This window comes from Telmatherina bonti (assembly GCF_933228915.1).
Source record: "Telmatherina bonti genome assembly, chromosome: 4".
Classification (NCBI taxonomy): Eukaryota; Metazoa; Chordata; class Actinopteri; order Atheriniformes; family Telmatherinidae; genus Telmatherina; species Telmatherina bonti.
The window spans coordinates 18,845,246-18,861,250 of NC_136622.1; the positions used below are offsets into that span (position 1 = coordinate 18,845,246).

At 39.2% G+C, this 16,005-nt stretch overlaps 1 protein-coding gene across 6 annotated transcripts in view; it reads right to left on the reverse strand.

Annotated features, from left to right (window-relative positions):
* Positions 1–2,725: 2,725 nt before the first annotated feature.
* Positions 2,726–16,005, reverse strand: part of kazna (kazrin, periplakin interacting protein a) — a 121,949-nt gene continuing 108,669 nt past the window's right edge. For 3 of the 6 annotated variants that reach the window (XM_079239536.1, XM_079239535.1, XM_079239539.1), the window contains exons 6-16: positions 14,994–15,077; positions 13,803–13,992; positions 12,584–12,720; positions 12,087–12,210; positions 6,267–6,475; positions 6,021–6,139; positions 5,105–5,336; positions 4,912–5,013; positions 4,184–4,350; positions 3,823–3,964; positions 2,726–3,589 (exon numbers count right to left, since the gene is read on the reverse strand). In XM_079239536.1, coding sequence (XP_079095662.1) covers positions 3,431–3,589; positions 3,823–3,964; positions 4,184–4,350; positions 4,912–5,013; positions 5,105–5,336; positions 6,021–6,139; positions 6,267–6,475; positions 12,087–12,210; positions 12,584–12,720; positions 13,803–13,992; positions 14,994–15,077 — 1,665 coding nt within the window. In that variant the 3' untranslated portion in view covers positions 2,726–3,430. Of the gene's footprint in view, positions 3,590–3,822; positions 3,965–4,183; positions 4,351–4,911; positions 5,014–5,104; positions 5,337–6,020; positions 6,140–6,266; positions 6,476–6,581; positions 12,211–12,583; positions 12,721–13,802; positions 13,993–14,993; positions 15,078–16,005 lie in introns of those variants that run through there. The other 3 variants (XM_079239537.1, XM_079239538.1, XM_079239540.1) reach the window with 3 other exon arrangements.

Genomic DNA, 16,005 nt, shown 5'->3' on the forward strand with positions numbered 1-16,005 from the left:
CAGCAACGCAACTACCCATCTAATACTGCCACAAGTGGTTTGCCAAGCAGGTTTTCACAGAGGTCAAGCAGTCATAGCCAGAAGTTGTGTCATCCTCAGACCATCATAAAGTCTGAGGCAATGTGAGTAAGCACAAAATGGTGTAAGCCATGACTCACCAAAATGCTGTCATGAAGTCTGTCTCATTTTCAGATTTACCATTTGTATCATAATGGGTCAATGAGCAACACACCTTTTTGCTTGCTAATGAGCACACATTATTACTGTAATTTTACATAATCACTGGACAGATTATAATTCATTATATTTTGTGTTTTATTTCTAAGTTGTAAGTGGTACAACCAAACTTGTGATTTTTGTTTACGGTTTGGGGACAGAGTTTGGCTTCCAAGAGAATTTAATACCTACACTGCTGGTTCGGTTTTGCTTTCCCCCTAAGATAAACTCCTTGAAAATTGGTTTATAATACTCAACAAAGCTGAAATAATAAGAATAGTTTTTCATGTTATCAATAAATATATAATCTACTTTATGGAGTGGAGTTCCATAAAGGCTCCTTTTTGAGTTCACTGCTGTTCAATATCTACATGCTCCCAATCACTCAAATGCTAAAAAAAAATTAATAATAAAAATACCAAAATATGGTCCTGTTGTTATGCTGATGACAAACAAATCTACTTAATAATCTCACCAGTCTGATCAGAACTCTGATCACATGCAAATTAAAGATTAAATATGCCAGAATTTCTGTTAGTTACATGAAGACAAACATAAAAAGATTAAGAGTCATTATTCAGCTTCTAATGACAAGGTTCTAAGCCAACCAAAAAGCCAGAAATTTTGGTTTAGTCATGGACTGTCACCGACCTTAGTCCCTGGCAGCTGTGTTTTGGTTGAGCCTTGGTGCCGCAGCTTGCCACTCATTCACTGACTGTGAATGAGATTGACTGTTTGGTGTTTGCGATTGAACGCTTTTGTGATTTCAGCTGGGTTGGTGCCAGCTTTGGTTTATACTTTTGTTGTTGGGTTTGTTTGGTTGTTGATTTCTGACCTTTGATGCTTTTAAGGACTAGTGGGTCCAAAATAAACCCTTCATTTGCGCATATTCCTGGTTTTCTTTTGTTAATCTTGCTACCCCTGTTTACCCCTGGACAAACTCTATTGGGGGTCGTAACAACTTAAAGAATATATTGAGGCTTAAAGGACTGATGTCTACAGGATTAAAAAAAAACAAACTTCTCCATACTTTTATCTTGAGTAAATCAGACTAAACTCATGCAACACATTACCTCGCATGAACACTCGATGTACAAGGACGTGTTGCCATTATATCCCAGGCTTTATTCAGAACATAATCAAGTTAACCTGTTCAGCGTGAGTTAGCAGGGTTAAATTGTCCAATGAGAGGTGAACCAGTGTTGTGGTATGGAAAACCCAGGGTTAACCCTAAAGTTGCTTCAACAAGAGAAAAGCCAGCTTTGTAGTACAGGCCTCTGGCGTTACATCAAATGTGCAAGTGTATTTTTCTGCATGTATGTCTTACAAGATGGGCGAGGTCTTTAAAGCACTTGCATTGAAAATAACCTTAAAGTACAATAAGGCCTTTAGTACTCTCTCAGTGCGTAAATTTAAATCTGAGTTTCTGATGGAAATCAGAAATGGTGACTTTATATGAAGGTACAATCAAGTCACACTTTATGATTACCATCACAACATGTTGACTTATGTCGCTCTTCTACCATAATATATCACTATCTCATAGCCTATATCACTGTCTTTGAAAGCCATCTGCATGCGTGACTTTACTGTACCTTATTACAATCAACCCAGATTGAAAACCCTGGTGAAGGACTAATAACGTTTTTCTTATTTTTCTAATCGTTTTGAATAACAGTGTTTTCACTCACCTTGTACGAGCCAGGTTTAACCCTGACGTTATATAAATAAGAAAAAATCCAGCTTTGTAGTGCAGGCCTCAGATCCATCAGGTCATCCAGGTTAAAACAACTTTCTTTTCCCAGTAAGTAATAACTAAACATGGAGAACGTTCAGTTTTTTATGCTCCTCACATGGAACAAAATACCAGGAAACGGCAGGTCTGCTGAAAATCTCTGCATTTTTAAATCAAGATTAAAAACTCTTCTAACTGTCAGTTAATTTCTTACTGTAAGTTTTAGTTTGTCTACTTTTATGTACGGTACTTTATTCTAGCTTTACTGTTTTTTTTTTTTGTCGCCCTGCGATGGACTGGCGAGCTGTCCAGGGTGTAACCAGCCTTTCACCTGAAGACTGCTGTGATTGGCTCCAGCTTCCCCGCAACCCTTCGTCAGACTGAGCAGTTAGGATAATGAATGAATGAATGAATGTTTTATTTGTCAGAGCTCATTTATTTGATTTTCTAATGTAATATTAATGCTTCCTGCACCCTTTTCTTCATGTTTTCTTTAAAGCACTTTTAACTGTTTCATACCTGAAATGTGCTATATAGAAATGAACTTGCCTTGCTTTGTCTGCATTCATCCTTGAGCAATCATGTGATCCTGGTTCCAGTTTTCAGAAGCTTGCTTTGTCCCAGCAATGCCATCACCACTCCCAACAGTTCATACCATTCCACTGCAGCATCTACCTCAGTTCACCACAACCAGAATCATACAAGATTAATGCAAATATTCTTTCTTTACAAAATAAACTTTAATTAAAGGCTACAATGACATTTTATGGAATATTGTCTTTATTTGATTTGTAAGAAACATTCTTTCATTTACACGATCCTGTTTCTTTTCAGCAGCCATCTTTTGCTGGCATTGTTCAAATACCTTATAGGCATCTGAACTCTACTGTATAAAACTCCAGAAGAGGTGCTACGTTTTTTTCAGACACAACAGTGTAAATTTTAAGATGAAAAATTACTCAAACATTAACTAAAATATTTCAGCAGATGTTCAAGTCTTTTTTTTTTGTCCTCAGTCACATTAACAAGGCCTCACAAACAGCAGAGATCAACATAACAGCATTTTACACATATAGGAATTTCTTTTTTTTAAAAATTTATTTATGCCATTAAGTACCCTGTATGATACAAATCGTTCTTCATAACTCTCATTTTCTCCAGAGAGACAGTCTGCTTGTCAATAGCAACTAGTAAACAGAAACAAATGAGCAAGTCACATCATGGTTTACTCACAAAGAATGCAAAAACAGTCATTAAGCTTGAGTCCTTCATTCTGGCACTGGGAAAGGGAAATTACTATGAAAGAAAAACATCAAAATACAACATGTGCACAACTGACTCAAACCAGGAAACCTAACAACAGAATCCGGTCTCTTTTACAAAGTGCAATCTGTCAGGTAAAAGCTGAGTGAAACGCCATCCATGTTCAGTTGCACATGGATGACACACGTCTTCGCTGTACTTGCAGCTGTGTTTACATCACACATTTGTGACCTCAATGCTGGTGCAACCCCGAATAGGGCTTCCCTCAGTTCTGGGCGGAGTCTGGTCTCGCACTTCTCGAGGCAGAGAACCGTAGTTGCTGTGGCAACTCAAGTCCCATCCACTTCGATTTTTGGGGCTGAACCCTGTTGGAGGCTGCAAAAACACTTTAGTCATTGCAAATATACATAAATAAGGCCTTCTTTTTATTTATGTGCTGCTTTGATACAATGTTTTCTTTTCCTTCTATTTTAAAGATACTAAATATTCAATTATATCATATGCTTTCCATAATTAATCAGAAGTATTTTTCTTAGTCATGATTATTACATTAAACATGTTGAAACTGAGGAAAAAATTCTGTTTCCTGAGTTAAATTATCTTAACACCTTGATAGCCCTTCTTCTCAGGGAGCCCTCTTCATCGGTGTGTCTACTGTTTGTGCTTGGTGGTCTGCCCAGGGAGTTCTGGCGAAGCAGGGTTGGTGGAGTTCCAAGGCCTAAATGTTCATAGTCCTGTTTTGCATCAGCTCTGTATCAAATACAGGAATAACAGCATGTTTGGAGATTGTTGCAATATATTACAGATGTTAATATACAACTTTATATAATGCCAAAAAACTGAAAAGATATTTTATTTGCTAATCTACCTGCTAATCAAACGCGTTGCTCAGTTAAACATGTTCATAGCTGAATGAGTTGTCACCCTTTCATTTACTTCCTGTAACAATAGCACTTCAGCATCTCTCACCTGGCAGGGCCAGTTAGTGTTTTCATCTCCTCAACAAGGTGTCGGCGAACCATGTGCTTGCCACTGGGGATTCCAAGTAGTGTTGCCATGGTATCAGTGTTAAAAGTGGGGTCAAGCACCAGGACAGCTCCATGAACTCCACTATTTAGTAGATTGTCAGAAAATTCCTGCAAATATGGATTAAAATTGAAATAAATGGAGTTTAATACAGTTTAGAGATCATAGTAAATGAATATGGTGGTTGTGACGAGGAATACTGCAATAGTGGCATCAAGACAAAAGATTTAATCTGACTGGTATTATAATCAACCAGAAGCAGTTTACTGTAAAGTAACAAAGTCCTTTTATCACAGCAGAGATAGAGGGCTCCCTATCTCTCTCTGTGGAGATAGCGGGCAATAAGCAAACATTAGTACCTGCAGTTGTACATGTGTTAATGAAGCCTTTGCGCAAATTCAATGAAGAAGATCAACGTTCTCACGTCTGCTTTCCTTCCTGGATGTCTGACCTTTGCTCTACTGCTCTATTCATTTAGTCTGATTGCCATTTATAAGCTGTCTAACAATAATTAAAGGACACAGAACTCTTTACTTTGTGGATATAAATGCTATCATTTGCTTCCAGATTGTTTTAACTGAATGTTATACTCAGAGTGCATGCTTAAGCCATCCAAGTATTTTTTCTTTTCCTGTTTGTAGAGTTAAAGTTGCACCATATCTTCGTCGCACCTTGAGGTCAATATCTCTGATCCATTTCATGACCCGATGAGAGGTCCATATTAATGGATCCACATTCTGGTGCTCGCACTGTATCCGTCGAGCCTGCAGTGCCTGAAAAAACATTTTAAATCCATTGTTTGTCACTGATAGCACATTCACCTGCAGCAGAGGTAAATTAACAGTTTGAGATTTCTTCACTTACCTCCTTGTCAAAATTTAGTAAGTGCAGTAGTTCGATACCCAGCAGGAGGCTGACCTGATGGAACTTCTTGGTGACATTAAGGTGACGATCCAGGTCACGACGTGTCAGGGAGTTAAGCATGCGCCCATCCACCAGGTGAGTGTGAAAGGCCTGGGAGTACTGAGGCAAACCTATATCACTCAACCAGGCCTTGGCCACCCAGTGGTGGTCCATGTCAGCAGCCTTGGACAGCCTGCAGAAGGAACACCACCTGATTCACCTGTCCATCCATCTTAGACTTTATCCTATGTCTGTGTCTGAGTTAAGTTTCTATGTAGTTTTCAGCATAAGACAAATCATGCCATATCTGCTTCAGTATGCCATCCATCTCATGATATTGGTCATGCTTACTTCTATTAGACTTAATCAAGTTTTTAACAAAACTGTACAATATACTACCAAATGCAATCCTGAAATCAGTCACAGACTAGATTTGACCTTATTTTGTTTTTGCAGATGTTGATATTTAATTTTAAAACACTTACTGGCTGATCATTTCTCTAATATCAATGTTTTTTTGGACTGCTACATAAACACCTAAAATGGTTAAACCAAAAAAAGTTGAGTGTTGTTTTTCTTCTTATTTAGCTGAACTGACCCTTTTAGCTGAACAGGAAAAACTGGGCAGATCATCACATTACTACACTTGCAGATACTCCTTTTTTACTCCTTTTTCCACAGGAGTAAACCTTTAACATGGTTTAATGAGTTATTAAAACAACCTGTTTAAAAGAAAGAAGTACATTTACAGTCAATATCATGGCCTGATATTATTCCTTTGAACGTTTTTACTTTGAATCACCAACAGATGGCCCTCTAACACCACCATGGAATTTAATGCACAAGTCGAGGAGAATCTTCTGAATGTCTTCCTCACCCTTTGCCATTCTCAGCATCTCTGTAATCTTCAATGGCCAGGCGGAGTTTTCGGCGATGCATTAGACTGCTGACACCTAAACCCAGCTCCAGGTCTTCATCTGTTAGTCCCAATAATACCTGCAAGTTATTGTAGTGGATGTGTTACAGTTTCTACAACTAAATCCACCTCATGTAAGAACAAAAGAAACACTTGCAAGTGGTTTTTCAGCATCATGCCTGAATCATGTAGGCATGTTCACCCTACCTTTCCACTCTTTACATTTTCTGAGCAGGTACGGATGTACATGGGCATCGCCATGACAACTTCAAGCCAGGCCTGCACAGTGCCTGCCCTCCATTGAGACATGGGAGTCGTCCTGGCCAGCTCTACCTGCTGCAGGCGGTCCAGCTGGTCCTCTGACCCATCTGCCAGACTAAAGCTGAGGCGCGTAGGACTGGAGAGGTTTTCTGAGTCTAGGTCAGTGAGGGAATGGGGCAGATATGATGATGTAATTGAGGTTGTGAGGCAGTGGTAGCAGTGTGTAGAGCAAGCAATAATAAAAACAAACATTAATGTACTGAAACAAAAAGCTGGTTAATATTACACGAGCCCAACGGGGGCAAGAAAGCTTTGGGATGACTCATTCATCTAGATTAGTCTGTGGCAACAGCTACAATTACAGGAAATGTGGTAGTTTGATCCACTATTATCAGTTAACTCACATTATTATGAACTCCTGTAAATTTTATCTTCAAAGTGTATCTGTAACAACTTTAGAAATTATAAGTATTATTTTTACTTGAGTAATTCCTTGTCCCTACCAGCAGATAGCAACTGTGTAACAGACTTTAACATAGCCATTCTGTATATAACAATACAGAATGGCTTTCAGGCAAATTGACCACATCAAACTCAATAACATTAATACCTCTCCTTACCAGACCCTCTTTAATGCTGTATAAACTCGACACAGTAACAGGCCTTAGACTACTGCGGTAAACCTTGGTTTGGCCTATAACTGAGCATGAGCTATATCTGTCAAAGCTAAAAGTATAGGGTTGCTGCAAGCTAATGAGCCTTGGATAAAAGCATCCATCTGAGAGATAAGACATAATGGGCAGTTCAGAATCTTGGTCCTTGTTGGTTTCTACTCTCTCAGCATCCATTTTGTTATTTGAAAAATATCTATAAAAAGTCTCCAGACTGGATGATGCCTTATATCTGAAACACTTTCAAATTTAACTTGGAACATGTAGCAAAAAAGATGAAAAACAAATGAACAGAAGATTTGTTTTTCATGTCCTCTCTAGATAGCCAGTGGATTTATCAGGTTTTAATGCTGTGCTGTGTTGTTTGGAAAAAAAAAAAAAGGTAATTGTTGAGTTCAATAAACACATGTTTTAAACCGGCCTTCATGTTGAACTGGATGCGTTTCTGTGCTTTCCTAAGAGTGATACATAAACTCACGATACACTTCAAAGTTCCCTCTGAGAGCAATTCATTGCAAGCTGAATAAACCAACTCTTTGACCAGTCACGCACGCTTGTTTGTACAAAAGTGTTTTTTCAACTATAGAGACAGGCTTGAGGGAGAGAAGTCACAGAAAACAGAGCAAGTTTGAGGTACGTGGTGCTTGAAAGTTTGTAAATCCTTTAGAATTATTTATATTTCTTTCTAAATATTATAGGATATATTGTTAGATTTCCATATCAGTCCAGAATTTAAAGAAATAAACAAAGTAAAATGAATGTACATAATAATTTCTTTATAAATTTCAATGATCCATAATCATACATCTGTTAGAAGCAAGAGTAAGGTAACTGTTGCTGTCTGTCTCAGCTGTGACCTTGTTGTGCAGCAGTTTCTTCAAATAAATGTCTCAAGAGCTGTTGACCTGTTCTTAAAATCAGCTTGAGGTAATGAATCATTTGCTTGTGATATTCAGATCAAAAACAGATGCTCTGACATATTTTATGTAAAATTACTGGTATTATTCCGAATTTATTGCTTCATAAACAAATGCAAACTGTCTTGGCCAAGATGCAGCAAAACAAGCCCAAATTATGTTTACATTTGAGATAAGGTTATAAATGAATCCATGTCTGAAAAATGTTTTTTTTATCTAGCTATACACAAGCGTGTCCTTGTAATCATTGGTAAACTGCTAATAAGCAGCAATAACTGTCTTTTAAGAGCAGTAGTTTTCTCCTCCTGGCCACGTACTCCAGTGTCTTTAGGTCAATATATATTCCCATTAGCCTTTTAACTTGCACCCCCTAGATTCTTACATACCCTAACCTAATGTAATGTCATCACCTGTTCGTAGACTATCACACTACGTATTTCTAGCAACATGAAATATCAGTGCACCTGCCCAGCGTGCACATTTTTGTTCATGCTGTGGTTTTAGTCATAAGAAATTCATCAGCGACAGCAAACTAAAGATGGATAGCATACGTTCAACTGACAAACCTTCAATGTTGAAACCTTCAATTCTTGATAATCACATTCACCAGTTGCTGCAGATGACCTCATATCTAAAATTTTAGTTTTTGCTTGATAACTGAACAAGCTGAATAAAGAGGCTGGTCACTGCTTTCAGACTCAGACTAGGTAATAAGTGAGGCTTGTTTAGAGAATAGCTCTTTTTTTAAAAACCCATAAGATTTTTGTCTTTTGTTCAATTAGAAGATGTAAACTCACCAAGTCTTTTTCCATTTTGGCGCCATGTTAATTGAGCACCAGCTGTGTTGGTAAATGAGACTGATAATGCTCACAAGTTTACATGCTACCTGTGAAATAGCTTGTCTTCTCCCTGCCTGAGCCAAGGCCAGGGGAATTACTGGAGTAATAAGGAGCAAATAAGATTCTTAAATGTCAAATTATTTCTTTACCTGAAGAAAAAAAAAAACATGCATTTGAGGATGTGAGATATTTGATTAACCATAAAAATTTGATCAATTCTATGCTGTTTGTCACTGCTTAACTACAATGTAGAAGGCTTATAGAAGAAAATAGAAAGAGAATACGAGGAAAATAACAATTTCACATTGCTTTCCAAAGCTTCACTCAGTTGTTTCCCGATTGTAAAGTCCACTTGAAGAAGTGCTTAACTCCAGGTCAGTTTGTGAGAGTTAGAAGGGGTGGTCTGCCAACACAGTTTGAAACCCAACACAACTTTGTCCTGAAGCAACCAGAAATGTGCATCCTGGACTTGCTAGTTGCTTCTTGGGCTGCTCCCCTGTGTTTAGAGGCTGATGGATGCGTGACAACATGGTTCAGTGTTAGAGGTTAGTGGTTACATCACTACAGACCATGACCTCTTTCCCAGCTATCTGGCATGGGCATGGCCTTATCTTCTCTCTAAAACGACTTTTAATTATTTATTTATTTATATTTTAAAGCCAAATATGAAAGCTTTCAAGAGAAAGGAAAGCCTTTTGATGGGGGGAAAAAATCTAATTAGGAACAAGAGAAAAGAAGGCCATTTGGAAACTGCAATCCTCTCACAGATGGACTTGTTGGGCTGAAGGAAGCAATGCATATGTTAAAAAGGCAGCCCCCCGCCCCCCCCCGTCAGCACAAAGGAACAAATCAGGATTAGAGTCATAACACCACAAATGAACATTACACAACACAAACATTAACATAGGGAAAGAGAGGACAGCCACATGGACTTTTTCTTATGATTTCTTTATTTTAAAATAATCTTATTTTTCTCATTTAGTTCTTTTGAGCATTATTTTGTTGCCATGCCTTGAACTGTTGCTACTATCCACTTACTTCTAAACATCTCAGGACTTCATGAGCAGAAGCCCTCCACTGAGGCCTACATCTTTGACTTTAAATAAAACTCTTTCATAATAATAATAATATAATAATGTTCATTTCATTTCTGTAATGGGATCTCATTTACAAAAGCTAAAATATTTGTGAAAAATTAAAATAAAACAAAGACTGGCTCGAAATGTGAAATGTGAAGTGGTACAATGCCTTGTTTTTGATATGTTGTTTCCCCATCAGCAGATAAAATTTGACTAAATGAAAAGAAAATGCCTATATTTTCATACATACCATCAAATTTCACTTTAAAAAAAGAGCCGTATGAGCTGTTGTTCCTATGCTTACAGTTGGATACATGATGATTTACATTTGTGTCTCAGTGATTTAAAGCAAAAATCCAATATATGTGTGCCTGAATGTAGGCAAAGTAGAGTGTGAAAAGATAATCTCCTCACTGCTCACACGAATACTCCTGACAAACGCTGTTGTTCTAAACAGCTCCACTGTAATCTGGCGCTCGACGAAGTTTTAAGGTGAGGCCAATGAAAATGCAGTGTTAGTTTAATGTCAGGAAGGGAAAAGATTTCCTGGGAGGGCAGTGCAGACTCCGATTCAATCCAGTAAAAGGATGAAAAGAATCCAGTGTCTGTAGACATTATTTCACCTGAAGGAATGCTATTAACCTTTAGCACAAAGTTAATTGCTTTTTTTTTTCTTTTTCTTTTTCCTTTCGCTGTGACTTGAACTCTGCATAAGAATTGCAGGTGAGGTCATGAGAGAAGGTATGCATTTGCTTGATTAGTGTGCCTAAATCCTGATTCTTAACCTTCAGAGGTGGAACTCACTATGTCTGCTCCATTTAATTGAGATTCTGATTATCAGTTAAAATTACCTTTATTTCAGGGGACTGGAAAAGTCTGGACCATCAGTTTAATCTGTACTATTTTTTCCACTGTAATTCCAACAGCTTTTTAATGTATTAATATAATGATAGCTAAAAGAAACTATAAAATCCTGATGAAAGAAAAAAGGCACAGCTCCTCATGAATAAGCAGAATAATTATTTAAAATTTCAAAGTGTAGTGCTGTTTTTTCTTGCCAACTTTGTTGACCTCCAATGTTTCAAATAGAATTCTGCATAAATATTTTGCCTTGCAGGTAAAGATTAAAACTCAACTGTGTTTAGTCTGGGATGTTAAGCATCACATTAATCAAAGCGGAAAGAACTGAGGGTCAAGTTAGCAAATGTTATAACTACATTCAAAATGGAGGAAATTATAAATAAACATTAAATCAGTCACTGACCTCTCTTTTGAAAGCCCCTCACTGACAACATACCTGGGGACATTCAAGACGTTCGCCTCAAGGAGGGTTTTGTTCAGCATGCAATCGGGGACTGGGACTATGTGCATGCACGTCACATGTTTAGTATGCATCTTCTATCTGAGCAGATAGAAAACACATCTCTTGCATTTCCTGTTTGGCTTCATGATAATATATAGAAATACATTACATTGAAAGTTGATTTCTTGCTCAGAAGCTTCTTTGAAGTCTTTTTGAGTAAACATCACCGAGTACCTCTGCATAGCTTTTTCTTTCTCTCTTTTTTTTTTGTTTGGCAGTTGAGGGATGCAATATCCAACAACTGAGGAGGAGGTGGATTTGAGGAGTCTGCATGTTGCCTACAGGAAACTGTTCTCATCATGGCAGTGTGGAAGGGGAGGATCGGACCAAGCAGGACAATAAACAGGGAAGAATTTAAGTAGTGGGGGAAGGGGAATACATGTCAAAAAAATAACAAAATGCATTCAGGACATGGAGACATTTACACGCACTAAATGCACAAACAATGTTGTTATTTACAAGTACAGCAGTCCTTCAAGTTTCCAGTTGAGGGAAAACAAAAGTCAAAATGTAAAGAACAATTAGAAGATCCAATAACACAGCTGTTTCAGAGGGCAGTTACAGAGCACGTCCACGTTGTTGCTGTGTTTCACTCTCCACGCTATTTACACGACTTTACATACATACAGGTGCAGTTTGCTCTTTAAGGTTTTACACTTCAGGGAAGCAAGACACGCCTCTGGTTCCTGACATGGCTTTTGACCATGGGCGACACACATACGCACAGCTACAACTACATGGGCACACACTTTACCATATCTGTGCACATACTCTCCCACATTCAACACAATGCAGTTCTCTGATAATTGCCATGAAGGCTCTTCACGTGGTTCACTCAGACACGTGTGCTTTACCAGTCTGCATCCTCCTCTATGTAATAATCAGGTGTTGAAGTACCATCAAACAAACCGGGGTCCAGAGACTTGCGTTGCTTTCCCCGGGCGAAGACACGTGACAGTGAGCCCAACCCGATCTTCTCTTTCTTCTTCTTACGCTTCGCCTCCTCCAAATCTTCTAGGGACTGAAGGAAGGAAGAGTAGGGCCACAGGGAAGAGGGAGATGAAGAGATGTGCAAAAGAACAGAAAGATACAAGAAGAGATGAGTCAGTGGAGGAGTGCAGTAAAGGCAAATAAAGACCAGAAGAGAAGACAACACAAAGGGGAAGTGACACTTGACATGCTGCCAGGCATGCGCTTATTCAACAACCACCACTGATTTTCACAGAAATTCAAGTCACGACTGCAGAGTCACTACACAGCAAACAGCGTGGGGCGAACGTGAACTCAGCCAGAGGGATGGTGGAAGGAAACGACAGCCACCAGGCAGCCCAACAGTCAGCAGTTACTACAAAGGAGCTGATTATTTGGCGGGTGTGGTGGCGGGCAGCTCTTACATTGCAGAGGGAGTGAGTCCGATGACGTGGTGAGTTGATGTCACTGGGTGTGGACGACCGATCTCCCTCCACCGCAGAGGCATCGGAGATGATGGAGGGCTGACGTGAGTGGCACGGGCTCACCCGCACAGCAGCCACTAGACAGGAGGAGAGGGAAGAGATGGAAAGGCTTGTTTCTGTCCTGGGTGCCTTAGGCAACAAAGAGTAGCCATTTGCTGGATTTGCTGTGTCTCAGTGATGGCATGGCACCCTTACATGAAGGTGCGTTTTAGAAAGAATGCCATAACCCAAAAAGAACTATTTGCAACCAGCTGCAGTTGCTAAGCAACAGGGAAAACAGCTTCACAGAGGTTGAGAGCGTGTGCTTGTACCAGTAAGGCTGATACATAGAGTACAACCATTGCATAGCAATTTGGAGTTCGTGACTGTTCACACGTTTCCCTGTTTTCTTGTCTTTGTCTGCTTCTTTCTTTAGATGTTCCCAATTTGGCATTAACTGGTGTGAACCCATAGCTGTCCTTTAAAGTAGCATCTGCAAGGACTTAGATTTGTGGCAGAAAAGCTTATTTGTGGAGAACTTTCAGTTTTATGTTTTGTAAAGTGTAGTTTTTAGCTAATTTGCTTGAATACAAAACAGCTATATGCGTTTTGTATCTGCAAGGAGATACAGTTCGGTGGGACTGATCTCCACAAGGATGCGGTTTAAGGTGGACAAATTTATCTGCATGATGGATGAATGTTGTGACAGAAGATGCTGTTTCTTGCTTCTACTCCAACAGGGTTTATCAATCAAACAGTGTACAGCAACAGGTCAGTGGTAAATAATTCCAGGGGCCTGAAATCAAGCAATAGAAACTGGGAACATTTTTACAGTTAACAAAAAGTTGGAAATGCCACCAAAAATTAAAAAAGTAAATACAGGTAATAAGGTGTCCTTTTTATCAAAGTAGTCAAGGTTTCCATTCACTCAGACTGAAAAACCACCAAATACTGCTAAACATGCAACCGGTCCTCGGATGCCGCCACTGTAAAAATGGAGGAAACATCAAGCGCATGACATGACACAACTGGAACATCTTCAGACTGAGCAGATGGAGATATTTCATGTGTTTAAAGCAGCTTCACATGAGCATGCAGAGGGTAAAAGATGGTACAGCCGCTTCACGTTTCTCAGTTAATGTAGAAGATGAGAATGTGATTTGTGCTTATGCCGACCTACCTTGTCTGTCAGTGGGATGCCCTGTGTGGACATAGAGGGTCTGCTGACTCTGTCTGATGGCAGCAGTCAGAGGAAGATCAGCCTGCATCACCCACTCCTGATTGTTGCCGTTGACGACCGCCTCTGTCGGCATTGCCAGAGAGTGACGCTTGGGTACGTCCTTTGTCAGGGTGGCTAGTGACTGTTTGGCCTTAAGGAAGTACACAGACACATGCAAGCAGTCATTCCTCCTCACTTGTTTCTGAATGAGCTGGTGTTTCTGTGCAATATTCACAGCTTTCTATTTGTTTGTGTGTGTGTGTGCACATTGACATGCTGTGTTTACAGCTCTCGGAATGTATGAATGCACGCAGATATGGGGCTTTGCCTCCTGGCTTCTCATGTGACTCTTGAAACATGCAGCTGTGTTTCTGCGCTGTCCCTTTTCTTTTCTTGTGAGTTCTCTAGCCCCCACTCGTGAGAGTGTTAATAAAGTGAAAAAGAAAAGGGACAGAGTATCTGGAGGAGGTGTTTGCTGTTTGTTGTCACAGGGGAGGAAGTCAGAGGGTGTAAAAATTGAGAAAGTGGAAACAATTAAGCCTTTCTTTAACCCTAATGAATACATTAGCTTTGAAGTTCCTTTAAGGAGGAACAGCCAGCTGCTGGAGCCTTAGGAGATGTGTTTATTTTTCATTAATAAAATGTTCTTATTCCTTGCTACTGTGTTTTACGATTAGCCATGGCAATTTGGTTTTTTTCTCAAGTGCTTAAATTTTTGCTAATTGTGAATATGATTATCATGCGAAGTGTGGTCAGGCTGCAAATCACTAACACAACCATCACTGCACTCAGTTCAACCTACCAGCAGTCAAACCATCATCAGTCACAGTCTTTTGACATGCAAAAGGAACACCATCACAAATCTTTGGGGTGATTAGTTGTCACTATATTGACGTACTTTTCTCCAAGCGTTTCAGGGTCAAATCACCTTAAGATCAATTACAAGAGAAATCTGTGAGGCTGCTGATGTTAGGATCACTGGGATCAGTCAGGCTGGGCTGAGGATTAGTTATAAACACAAAAATCCCAAAAAAAAAACGTGCATCTGAGGAAGGGCTTTTCAAAATGACAATTAGGTCACAAGTGGGAGAGATATCCAGGGAGCGAAAAGGGCAAGAAAGGTCACATTTTCAAACTGGGTGCCCATCTTACCGCCATCACCCTAGGAGAGTAGTCCCTGTCCACAAGCCGCTCAAACACCCGGAACTCCATTCTCTGATTGACACAGTTACTCATCTGGGGGTTGGAGACATGAGGAATGGCCATACTGCACATGTAAATGTTTTCTGTGTTTTGATTATATGTGATATATCCCAAACAATACAATCATCAAAAGGTGCTTAATGTACTTTCCTTTTTTGGTATCAACATAAAATCTTATATTTGGACAAATTAGGGAGTAGTTTGAATTAATAAAGTGTATTTGAGTAATAAATTCAACTCATGACTTCAAAATGTGTCCTCTCACGTGCCTTCATTTAGACACTTTATAAATGACCTTATTTACAATGTTATCCACTCCAACTTGGACAAAAAAATGTTTAAAACATGGACATGTTAAAGACACACTACTGAACTTTGGCATATTTCCAAAGTGAAGCACATCCTAATGACAACATTCATCTTTGTATCTCAGTACCTTAGTAATTTAATGTATTACTTTTCCCATTGTTGCAACACAGTGGTTACTGTACGTTAATGCAAGGTGTGAATATGCTATGAATTCATTTAATGAACTGCGTAATCCAAACGGCCTCCTGGCTCCAAACACAAACTGCTGGTGTGGAGACTGGGTATGTTAATGAAATTAGTGATTATGGTAGGCTTAGGCAGAGTCATGTTACATGGTAGCCAACCGGAGCCAGTGTTTTAACACACAAGCCTGGGCACATGTGCCACACACACAAATAGCAAACAGATTTGATGAAGCAGCAGAAATGGCGAGTCCAAAGAAATCCTCTGAAAGGTTAGCAATTTAAGGGTGGAGATAAAAGCACCACTTCAGTTCACTGATTTCAGAGGCAAGAACATGTTGTTAAACTGTTGACTTTTTAATGAAGAAAATACTTTAAATTCAGCAGCTTATGTCTCCCAGACAATTTGTCTGAGGTTGTGAGTCGGAATTTTTCAATTTGCTGCACTCACTGCAAACACACTTTTTATT